General features: G+C 51.0%; 1 protein-coding gene across 1 annotated transcript in view; it reads right to left on the bottom strand.

The window, feature by feature from the left end:
* Positions 1-10,932: 10,932 nt before the first annotated feature.
* The window catches only part of KCNK12 (potassium channel, subfamily K, member 12), a gene marked incomplete at its 5' end in the record, with an annotated part of 2,997 nt that continues 1,491 nt past the window's right edge, over positions 10,933-12,438 (bottom strand). The window contains one exon of the mRNA XM_008563825.1: positions 10,933-12,434. Within this exon, the coding sequence (XP_008562047.1) occupies positions 12,234-12,434 (201 nt within the window). The remainder of the gene's footprint in view (positions 12,435-12,438) is intronic.

The following is a 12,438-nucleotide window of genomic DNA, read 5'->3' as shown; positions in this document are numbered from 1 at the left end:
AAGGTAAACCCCAATTTCCTTTTCTTTAAGCCACCCTAAGTTGGTTTTTTTGTTAGTTGCAATTGAATGCGAGTGCTTTCCTAACTAATACAGGAGGGACCTGTGATTGACAGGTCCACTAGACCATACAGAGATGGATGGAGTTTTCCAAAAGGACAGCAATAGTGTTCCCAGAAGGAGGAGACGGGAGAGCATCCTGGGTGCACAAATGCAAAGGCCCCAGGATCTACTTTAGGAGCTGTCTCAACACGCTTAACCTCTCACTGCAGGCAGCTACGACTCCAACTGTGAATATGACCAACTCTAGTGGTTTGTTCCTGCTCAGTGAAACTCAGCAGCACTGGGACCTGGGTATGACAAAAAGGACATTAAGAACCTACTTCATGGCAATTTTAGGTGGAGGAGCAGAGAGGATGGGGCGTGGGAGGAAGAGGTCTATTAACTCTGGTGTTAACTGGCTGCTGAGATTTTGGTAAACAAAGAATGTAGTTTATTCTTTGCCAGGTTAAAGACAGAAGAGGAATGAGGGGTCAGATGACAGGGCTGGGGTGAAGTACAGAGTGACCCAGTGCTTGGCGTGAGGCTCAGATCGAAGCAGCCTCTCCAGGACCTCTCTGGGCCTGGGTGTTCCTGGCACCCCAGCTGTGATCTCCCTGCTTCAGTGGTCACCTACCGACATGTCCTTGCTCCTAGATTGTAGAGGTTGGATTCACGTCTCATTAACTGTGTAACCTCCATAGGGCCTACCTCGCACAGAGCAGGCACACAGTAGATGCTCATGTTTATTTGTTGAGCGAATGAACACAACACCAAACAAATGGACTGGGCAGAGCTGTGGGCTGACAGGAAGGACGTCTGGCTTCTGCTTGGGTTGGCTAACGAATTTCTGTCTGACATTCTCCTTGCTGAGCACTGCACAGTGACTGTCCAAGCTGAAGGGAGCAGCCGCATGGAGTTTTACTTCGTGTCTTAATTACAGCAATTTTTGGAACTAGGCTTTTGGTGTAAATGTTTGCATGCTCGTGCATGTGTATATGTATTTGGACCAGTGCTCTTATGTGTGCAAATATGTATATCTCAAATAAATCTATCCATAACCCCAGCATCTTGGTGGCCATGGTGAAGGAGCTCCCATTTTACAAGAGGGATGCCCACAGAACGTGGATGTTACCCACACTGGTGTATAGCCCTGGAGTAACCAAATGCTCTTGCCCTGGGGGTGGGGGAGGGGTGGGGACTCCATGGGGGACAGAAGCTAGGGAGCTTCCCATAGCAGGCGAAGGAGAGGAGGCCACTCGGAGGTAAAGGAGACCACACTGGGCATGATGGTTGGGGGAGGGCCTTAACTTCAACTCTCCCCACCTCCAGCCCCAAGGCTGCACTGGAGCTCAGGCTTTCTGATCCCAGAGTTCTCTGTAGAGCAGCCCTATGTCATAGACCTTTCTGTAATGACAGAAATGTTTTGCATCTGTGCTGTCCATATGTGGCTATTGAGCATGTGAAATGTGGTTAGTGTAACTATTTTTTTGGCAGCTGCTCAGTATGGAGATCTGAACCCCTGACCTTAATATGATAACACTGAGCTCTAACTGAGCTAACTGAGTGACCAGCAGCCCCTGCAAATTAAATTTACTTTAATTTAAATCATTTAAATTTAAATAGCTGTGTGTGGCTAGTGTGTCTCTAGAGAGCAGTTCTTTGCTTGTCCTCTAGAGAGCAGAAACAAATGAAAGCAAGAACCTGGAGCTCACAAAGGTTCTCACAGGGCAGAATATGTGTGTTGAAGCTGCACCTTCAGCAGGAAGCTGACCAGTCCTCACGGGGGACATTTCCTTCCATCCTGCATCCAGATGGCTGGTCCTACTCCACCCGGTCCATGGAGAAAGAACAGGAACAAACTGTCCCAGCTGGTCAGGCACTGGGCAGGCGTTTGCTGAGCATGGTTCTTGATGGGAATCCCCGTGTAACTTTGACATCTCCTTCCCTTCAGAACCTCAGAGTGACAGAGCCGAAAGGCCAACCCCTCATTTTGCTGACGTGGTAAAGGAATCTTCACGAGGGGAAGAGATCCGCCTGAAGTCAGCCAGAGAGGCAGAACCAGGGCACAGGTGAGCTCTCTGGTTAAGCTTTTCTTTAGTGATTCTGCAAACATTTCTTCTGTGAACATTTCCCTCGAACGGGAGTAGGAAGCTGTCAAAAATGGACTAGGAAGGGGCTGGGAATGTAATTTTCTTTGCCCAATATCTGATTCTTAGTCAAGAATGCCCCTCCTGGGGTCTTCATGAAGACTCAGGTGTCCTAATGGGAGGGTGTGGGATGATACACCTACTGCCTCTGAACTCTGCTCTGCATTGCTAAGGCTAGGTGTCTGCAAACTATATTTCCCAGAACTCCTCACTGGCTTCCTTCCAAATAGCTTTGCCAATGGGAGTGGGAGAAGAAGGAGGAGAGAGGAAGGGACACACTTTCTGTTCCAGTGGGGTCTGAATCACTCCAGCAACAGCAGGCACAAGTGTGGCTCCTCAGAGGTACCATTGCAGCTGCCTAGTGTCCCCTTAGCAGCTGGAACATGAGATGAACACCCTCCTTCTTGGGAGTACTAACCTCACATGAAGTACTAACCTTGAAGAAAAACTACATTCCCCGGCAGCTATATTAGGCCATGCGACAAAGTTCTGGCCAATGGCGAGGGAGCAAAAGTGATGTGTGCACGTGTGCAAGTAGAACCAGCTGGTGCCCGACGTCAGGGAGCCCACGCACTGAACAGATGATGTTCGCACTCTTGAGAGAGACATGAACTTTACCCACTGAGGCCAGCATTACTTTGAATCTCTGTTAGAGCAACTGAGTTTGTATCCTAATATTCCTAATATGCAACCCACGAAAACTCGACATGGCAGCCCCAGCTCCAAAGGAGCTCACCCTCCCCAAAGCTCCCCTTGCCAAGGTCACTGACATCCTCCTTGCCACGAGATTCAGCGGATGCCTTTTTCCTTAACCCCTCACTGGCACTCGGCACTCAGTCCTTCCTGAACCCCTTCCTCCCATGGGCTCTGTGGCATCTACGCTCTTGGTTTTCTCCTATATCTCTGACCCTCCTGTAGTTTATTTTGCCTTTTTCTTCTTCTGCCTGTTTTTCTCTCATTCTACACACTCAGCCTGAGTGATTTTATTCACCTTCTTGATGCTGAGAACTTCCAAGATATTTGTCCCGCCTAGCTCACTGTTCTGAGTTCTAGACGCATGAGGCCAGTTGCTCAGTGGAACTCCCCACCCCCAGGATATCTCATGGGCCCCTCTACCCCAACTTCTCCTCGCTGAGCTCACCATCTCTCCAGTTCAATCCTGCTCCACCTCCCAGGTTCCCAGGCTGGTGGGGACTCTACTGTCTACACAGCTGCTCAGCCTGAAACTGGGTCCCTCCTATTTCCTCTCTCAGTATTATTGCCCATATCCACGCAAATCATGGATTCTGTTAACCTCTCCCAGGTTTCCCTCAAATCTGTCCATGTCTCTCCATCCTCACTATCACCACCTGAGCCCACCCTGCCATCCCGCTTTCTCCTTCAGTCCTGCAGCCTGAGTCAATCTTCTGCAGCACAAGCATCCTTAGAACCCTTCTACTGGCTCCCCAGCATTCTCTCCAGCCCCTAATACTGGCAGTGGGCGTAGGGGGGTCCTGGCCCCAAACTAGGCAAGTCATCTCACCTCTATCATCCAGGATAAACATACCAAATTCCCAGGGTTGGCGGAGAGGGGTTTTTCTTGTTGTTTGTTTTTGGCATCTGGCAAGTATGGGGATCCAAACCCTTGCCCTTGGTGTTACCAGCACCACACTCTCCCAAGTGAGCTAACCAACCAGCCCACCAGGGAGATTAAATGAGATAAATATGCAAGTGTCTTGTTCAAGGGCCTGGCTTGGTAAATGTAAGTTCTCATTTCTTTTCTTTTTAGGAAGATACATATAATCATGGAGAGATAACTAACCATAGAAAGGAGAGGGTTGGCAGTCCGTCCAGTGATTGCTGGCTGGGTGTCTATAATGTCATAGGAATCATAGGCCTTAGAATTTGAAAGGAAGGTGAAGATCATCTAGACAACTTCATGAAGATAAAATGCCCACCTGTGCCCATCACACAGCTGGGGCACAGCTGGAGCACAGCTGGAGACCCCAACCTAGAGGAAAGCCAGGGCCCTCAACCAACGCAGCCCAGGTAACGGGTCTTAGCTGGAAGCAGGAAAATAGGATGGCCTCTTTCGAGAAACGGTTTTTCAGACTGCTGGTGTGATTCATAGGCAGATCATGAAATAAATTTAATAACTTTGACCAGCATTAGAAGAAAACAAAACAAAAACAATAGAATGGAAATAGTACACCACCCGTACAGTGCAGTTGTAAGAAACTTCACGTTCCATTTTACCATGTAATGTCATGAAGACCCCTGCTGTAGACAGAAGAGTGGGGAGGCTCGTGCATTTCAGTGGTTGTGGGGAGCGCAGGGGGCTGGAGGGTGATTTTGTAGATTGAGGTAGACGGGGCCCAGTATATATGTTGACCCATCAGTTACTTCTCAAGTCCAGGGCAAATCGAAGGAAAAGGATGATGCTGGGATGGGGACGTGGAGGGCAGAGGAATCCTCAGGGGGGTTCCCATGATTATTATGGCGATTAAGGTGCTACTGAAAAGGAGAGGCTTGCAAAGGCATTGTGGGCAGAAGCAATCGCCTGGAAGGAGCTTCCCCAGCTGACCCTGCAGGAAGGGCTCCTCCTGAAGCGATGGGGGCTACCTGGTCCCACACCCTCACGAAATGCCTCTTATAATGGTGACACCTTGCATTTGTGGAGTACTTTATCCTTTTCAGAGTTCCCAGCCTCTCCTTTACTTCAGGGAGGTGGGGGGATGGTATCATTATCCCATTTTAGAGATGGGGAAACTGAGGATCAGTGTGCGCTGAGTGATGGCCAGATCCAGAACTAAAATCCAGACCTCCTAGTTTCTAAATGGGCGCTCTTTCCACAACACAGTAGTGTGGTGCTCTGTGTTTACAGTGTAGGCTCAAGACCCTGGCTGCTCACTGGAGTCGCCAGAGCAATGTCAAAAAAATTCTAGTGCCTGTCTGAGTTCAGACCAATGGAGTCTGAGTCTTCATGGTGGGGCCTGGGCATCATGTCTTTTAACGCTGCCTTTGGAGAGTCTAGAGCACAGCCAGATTGGATCCATCTCCCAACTCCCCCAGCCTTGGCCCAGTCTGCCCACGAGATCCACTGGTGCCCTGGACTCAGATGAATGTCACTGTTGTTTTGTGGAGTAATCCCAAGTGGAGCTGCCACCCAGCCCAAGCCTGGAAGCTGAGGTCTCCAGGGCCCCCCTGAGAAGAGGTGTGAGCAGGAAGGCGGGGAGGCAGGCGGCTCTGACAGACAGAAAGCAAACAGCGCAAAGGGGTGGCAGGCTGCATTTATTCATCGTTCATTTAACCCCCTTCAAGTCCTCTGCTGGAGTGCTGCTCAAAAAAGTAAAGGTATTGGTTAAGAAGCCCCGCAGGCTTGCCCCACATGCTCTAACCGCCTCCTGAGGGGACAGGTAGCATAGAATAAGATTTGAAAAGCAAGGGGGAACTTCCTTAGGGAGCAGGGGGAGGGGGCAGAGGCTGGAAGAAAGGGGAAGAGGGTCTTGGGCCAGATTAGTGCAGAAATCTCATCTCTTCTCCTCAGTGCATGAGACTGGCTGGGCTCCTGGGCAAAGTGGCACTCAGGGGTGCGGGAGAGGCTGCAGGGCCAAGAGTCCAGGCCCTAAGTCTGTGCTACTGAGCCTGCCCTGGGGGTCATGAATGGCTTCAGTGGGACCTTTCTCTGCCCCTTCCCACCCCACAGCCTTCAGAGTCACTCGTGAGTTGTACAACCACCACGGCAACAAATAAACAAAGACTCTTCTGGACCAGAAGTGCCCTAAGCTGTCTGTCTGGATGTGCTTTCCAGACAGCATGCATGTGGAATTGTGCTTTTTGTTTTTTAAGAATGTAAAAAGTTACAGTCAGATGGAACCGCATGGCCCCAAGCTTCTGTGGTCTCTGCCTACATGTCCTGCCGTCTGCCTCAGTTCCCCAGAAGCTTCTCCTTTGGCCAAGAGGGCTTAGCCACCCCTTACCCCAGAGCCTGCAGGAAGAAGAGGTCTGCTGGAAGGCTGCCTGAGGGTGGAGGATCCTTGGTCAATTTAGCAGCTACCTTCCAGGGTTTGACTTGGGTTTGGATGCTGGCTTCTGTGTAAAACACATATACATGTAAATTGTACATCAAACTCGCCCAAGGCAGAGAGGAATTTTCCAGGCCCTAGTAGATCTCTAGGGAGTAAAAAATGGGAAATCTGCCTTCTTAAAGTGGTCCAGACTGGGACTTTCCCTTGGGNTAAATTTAATAACTTTGACCAACATTAGAAGAAAACAAAACAAAAACAATAGAATGGAAATAGTACACCACCCGTACAGTGCAGTTGTAAGAAACTTCACGTTCCATTTTACCATGTAATGTCATGAAGACCCCTGCTGTAGACAGAAGAGTGGGGAGGCTCGTGCATTTCAGTGGTTGTGGGGAGCGCAGGGGGCTGGAGGGTGATTTTGTAGATTGAGGTAGACGGGGCCCAGTATATATGTTGACCCATCAGTTACTTCTCAAGTCCAGGGCAAATCGAAGGAAAAGGATGATGCTGGGATGGGGACGTGGAGGGCAGAGGAAGCCTCAGGGGGGTTCCCATGATTATTATGGCGATTAAGGTGCTACTGAACAGGAGAGGCTTGCAAAGGCATTGTGGGCAGAAGCAATCGCCTGGAAGGAGCTTCCCCAGCTGACCCTGCAGGAAGGGCTCCTCCTGAAGCGATGGGGGCTACCTGGTCCCACACCCTCACGAAATGCCTCTTATAATGGTGACACCTTGCATTTGTGGAGTACTTTATCCTTTTCAGAGTTCCCAGCCTCTCCTTTACTTCAGGGAGGTGGGGGGATGGTATCATTATCCCATTTTAGAGATGGGGAAACTGAGGATCAGTGTGCGCTGAGTGATGGCCAGATCCAGAACTAAAATCCAGACCTCCTAGTTTCTAAATGGGCGCTCTTTCCACAACACAGTAGTGTGGTGCTCTGTGTTTACAGTGTAGGCTCAAGACCCTGGCTGCTCACTGGAGTCGCCAGAGCAATGTCAAAAAAATTCTAGTGCCTGTCTGAGTTCAGACCAATGGAGTCTGAGTCTTCATGGTGGGGCCTGGGCATCATGTCTTTTAACGCTGCCTTTGGAGAGTCTAGAGCACAGCCAGATTGGATCCATCTCCCAACTCCCCCAGCCTTGGCCCAGTCTGCCCACGAGATCCACTGGTGCCCTGGACTCAGATGAATGTCACTGTTGTTTTGTGGAGTAATCCCAAGTGGAGCTGCCACCCAGCCCAAGCCTGGAAGCTGAGGTCTCCAGGGCCCCCCTGAGAAGAGGTGTGAGCAGGAAGGCGGGGAGGCAGGCGGCTCTGACAGACAGAAAGCAAACAGCGCAAAGGGGTGGCAGGCTGCATTTATTCATCGTTCATTTAACCCCCTTCAAGTCCTCTGCTGGAGTGCTGCTCAAAAAAGTAAAGGTATTGGTTAAGAAGCCCCGCAGGCTTGCCCCACATGCTCTAACCGCCTCCTGAGGGGACAGGTAGCATAGAATAAGATTTGAAAAGCAAGGGGGAACTTCCTTAGGGAGCAGGGGGAGGGGGCAGAGGCTGGAAGAAAGGGGAAGAGGGTCTTGGGCCAGATTAGTGCAGAAATCTCATCTCTTCTCCTCAGTGCATGAGACTGGCTGGGCTCCTGGGCAAAGTGGCACTCAGGGGTGCGGGAGAGGCTGCAGGGCCAAGAGTCCAGGCCCTAAGTCTGTGCTACTGAGCCTGCCCTGGGGGTCATGAATGGCTTCAGTGGGACCTTTCTCTGCCCCTTCCCACCCCACAGCCTTCAGAGTCACTCGTGAGTTGTACAACCACCACGGCAACAAATAAACAAAGACTCTTCTGGACCAGAAGTGCCCTAAGCTGTCTGTCTGGATGTGCTTTCCAGACAGCATGCATGTGGAATTGTGCTTTTTGTTTTTTAAGAATGTAAAAAGTTACAGTCAGATGGAACCGCATGGCCCCAAGCTTCTGTGGTCTCTGCCTACATGTCCTGCCGTCTGCCTCAGTTCCCCAGAAGCTTCTCCTTTGGCCAAGAGGGCTTAGCCACCCCTTACCCCAGAGCCTGCAGGAAGAAGAGGTCTGCTGGAAGGCTGCCTGAGGGTGGAGGATCCTTGGTCAATTTAGCAGCTACCTTCCAGGGTTTGACTTGGGTTTGGATGCTGGCTTTTGTGTAAAACACATATACATGTAAATTGTACATCAAACTCGCCCAAGGCAGAGAGGAATTTTCCAGGCCCTAGTAGATCTCTAAGGATCCTTGGTCAATTTAGCAGCTACCTTCCAGGGTTTGACTTGGGTTTGGATGCTGGCTTCTGTGTAAAACACATATACATGTAAATTGTACATCAAACTCGCCCAAGGCAGAGAGGAATTTTCCAGGCCCTAGTAGATCTCTAAGGGAGTAAAAAATGGGAAATCTGCCTTCTTAAAGTGGTCCAGACTGGGACTTTCCCTTGGGGAAAAGGGCTCGTAGCTCTTTGTAAGACTGAGATGTGTGTGTGTGTATGCGTGAGGTATGCAAATATCCAAGGCTGTCTGGAATTTTCCATAAGCTTGGGGCCTGAGACTGCCTGGTCTGGTCTAGCCTCTGACTCCTTCACCAGGCCTGGAGGCTCTGGCTTTACTCAGAGGACATAGGGGCCTGACCACCTGGTCTTAGCAAGCAAGGACACCAAGGTGGCTCTTTTACCTGGCTGCTCAGCTCTCAGAAGGCCTGGCTTCATGCCAAGGCCCTGGCGTCTGTGTGGCCACAGCTGGGTGGCAAGGGCTTCTCAGAGCCCATGCCACTGTTATGGGACCCCCGCAGACCCAGCATGAGATGAGAGAGTGTGGGTCTGAGGTTAGGAAGCTGCTCCTGGAGGCTGAGAGAGTTGTAGACTGCAGAGAGCTACCAGCTGTGGGTCAAATTGGAGACCCCCACGACAATGGTGGGAGAGGACGAGGCATCTGAGGGAATGGAGTGCTTTCTTAGTCTGAGGTTCAGAAGAACCTGCATGAAAGAGAGGGAGGACCCAATCCCTGCTTCTCAATGCTTGCCCTCAAGCAGGACGTCAAACTGCATGTCCTTTAGGTATGAGTCTAATACTCCATTAAGTCCCCTGACCTTGGGAGCCCCAGCTTTTCAGGGAAGCAGCCCCTGGCATCTGCGCACTGATCTGTTGGGCCTGAGGTGCGGGACGATGATATAAGGGCTGAGATTGAGGCTGGGTGCTGGGGAGCAGGGAGACATGGGCAAAAATACATGTGTGCTGCTGGATCCTGAGCTACCATTGTAAATTGGAGGACCGGCATTCCTCTGGGAAGTTGGTGAGAGGGAAGAAGGGCCTCCCTTCCTTGCCCCCTGAAAGCATGCTTATGGTTCCTTTAGGAGATTGCCCAAGCTGCCCCCAACTGCCTCCTTCCAACGCCAAAGCATAGAAGAGAAGTGAAAACGGCTACGGCTGAAGTGTAGGAATTTAGGATGACTCCAGAAAGCACTGCTGACAGAGAAGACTGCCAAGGAGTTTTGAGACTTTCTTCTCTGGAGGCAGGTCCTAGTCCCTCCCAGGGAGATCGGATTCCGTGCAGTCCTGCGCGCTGGTTGGCTGGATCGCCTGGATGCCTCCCTAGGCCTTTCTCTAGCTCACCTGACAGAGAAGACTGCCAAGGAGTTTTGAGACTTTCTTCTCTGGAGGCAGGTCCTAGTCCCCCCCAGGGAGATCGGATTCCGTGCAGTCCTGCGCGCTGGTTGGCTGGATCGCCTGGATGCCTCCCTAGGCCTTTCTCTAGCTCATAGAGTCTTGGTGGTTGGGTCTTAGGCCTCCTGTGCTATTCCTGGGGCTCACTTCCTGTGGGTAGGCTGCTATTTTGCCTGTAGATGGAGTCCTCATCATCTAGATGCCTCTATCATGGATCTCTACTCCCCCCTCCAATGGCTCAGATCCCCAGCTTACTTCTTGTTGCCTAGGTGACACCTCTAATTGGATGCCTTTTAATGGTTCCTTCTTTTAAAGGGATAAACCTGGCACTTTTATTTCCAGGTCCCATCAGAGGCCCTGCCCTAGAGAATATGTGCATTCTCTTCAGTGTGAGCATAGCCATGGCTCAGATGGGAGGCTCCTGGGGCTGGCTTGACTGACAGTCACAGTGAATCCTGGAACTGCAGCTCTCTGAGGAGCTCACCCTTCAGGGCTTAGCAAAATTGACCTTCCTCCTGGCCAACCACCTCACTGGCTTCACCCCAGATTAAGGCCTGTGTTTAAAAATCAGTCACAACCCAAATTAGAAATTACCCAAAAGTAGCTGGAGAGTCACAGAGATCCCAGCTAATTTTTTCCTTCCTGCCATGAACTGGAAGGGGAAAGAGGAGTTTGACATTCAAGTATGACTCAGTGCTGTCTGCATGTTTGTGTGTGTATGTGTGTGCGCGTGTGTATTCCAGGCACATTTGCCAGGGAGGGAGATTTCACAGCATCGCTGGGCCTGGCGGTGAGGTGGCGCTTTTTTAAGACTTCCTATCAGAAGCTGTGTGGGTCACATTGTGCCTGCATAAACTCTGGCACTTGTCCTTGGAATCATCATCTCTTTAGATGAGAAAAATGGGCAGAAAGAATGTTCCTTCACAGCCTCAGACCCCATTCTTTCAATGAAGCCTGAGTATCTGGACTTCCTCCAGGTAAGGGACTCCCACGCTGCAGTGGGTTTCGGGGAGAACCTGTCCCTCACCTCAGCTTGAGGATCATCCAGAACAAAACCTTTTTTTTTTTCGGCTGGCCAGTACAGCAGAGCAAAAATTTCATTCTAGTATTACTTCCATCCATTGGTCTGTCCCCCTCCTGCCTTCCTCTACCTCCAATACTATGCATGGAGAAAACAAACTCATTTGATAAACAATATTTAGAATGGGATTCTGTCATTCCTGACTCCAATCACATTATGGGCTCTGAAGCCAAATGCCTGATACTTGCAGGATGGCGGCTTTGGGTTCCTGGTGCTACAGGCCCCGGTTCTCCAAGGATGTAGTCAGCAGGGCCCTGATTCAGAGGAGGAGAAGGGGTGACTGGGGAGCTGTGCTCTGCAGCCCCAGGCTGTCTAAAAGGGGAAAAAGTTGAACTGATGAATGGTACTTAAGAAAAAAAAATACACATCAAAAAGAAAGATCTTGGCTGAGAAGACTCAGATATTGCTGGTTAATAATGAAAAGCATTACTGCGGATGATGCTTGTGAAAGGAAGGAGGGTTGGGGAATTCAAGATGTGCTGGGGGAATCAAGATGTGCCAGGTGCCTCAGAGAGCATCCAGCTGAAGTCCAGCCGGGCTACTGCAGCCTGGGCTGCCCCTCTCTGGAGATCATCCTGGGCTTCCCGCCACTAAAAGTGGCTCCTGTGTGCTGTGCTAAGTGGACTAACTCCAGGCTGAGAAAGCTAAGCCCCTCACTATTGCAATTTCCAAATCTGGGGGAAATGCCACAGTCCGCAAGTTGGTGCTGTTTCACCTCATTGCATAATACTACACCAGTCTCTGTGTGTAGCGGCTGTTCTATATATACACATCAGGAGGCAACATATGGCTCTCCCCACCCCCACCTGTCAAAACTGTGACTATATCACTTCTGACGACCAGAAGGAAGCTGCTAGGCTGGGCCAGGATTCTAAATGCTCAGGAGGTAATTCAGAGCCATGAAAAGTTGCACCATATGCTTTGTTTGGGGTTGCTGGCTGCTTATGTGCATGGGGACAGGGTTGAGTGCCAGTCTGCAAAACCCAGGGACGGCATTTTCCTTGCTGGGGTATGCACCGGGTGGGGGTCTGGGATGTCACTTTTTCCTCCCTGGAGAACTGTCGGGGGCCACGGTTCGCCAAGACGGGGCTCACAAGGCAAACAGGCTCCCCCAAAACCTGCCCTTGATAACATCAGGCCTGGCCAAATAGTATTTCTTTAAAAAATTTTTTTGGTTTCATTTATTGGATAAAGAGTAAGAAAGCGCCAGCGTCTGAGAGAAGTGAAGCAAACCACGCCCGGAGGCCGGCCGCCCGGTGAGGGTCCCCGGCGCTGGCGTGCGGGGCGCGTCTACCTGGAGGCGCTGGTCTCGGCCAGCCGGTTGTTCATGATGCCCAGCGCGCCCACGCCGCCCGAGAAGCCGTTCTGGCGCGCGCTGGCGCACACGCCGCGCGGGTAGCCGTTGGCCGCCTCGGACAGCTGCTTCTGCAGCAGCGCCTGCGACACCTTGTTGGAGGCGGTGAGGTCGCGCATGGAGATGAGCTCCCCGGACAGG

The sequence above is a fragment of the Galeopterus variegatus genome, unplaced genomic scaffold (genome assembly GCF_000696425.1).
Source record: "Galeopterus variegatus unplaced genomic scaffold, G_variegatus-3.0.2 Scaffold15063, whole genome shotgun sequence".
NCBI lineage: Eukaryota > Metazoa > Chordata > Mammalia > Dermoptera > Cynocephalidae > Galeopterus > Galeopterus variegatus.
Note: the sequence above shows the minus strand (reverse complement) of the source record. Positions and strands in the feature narration are given on the sequence as shown.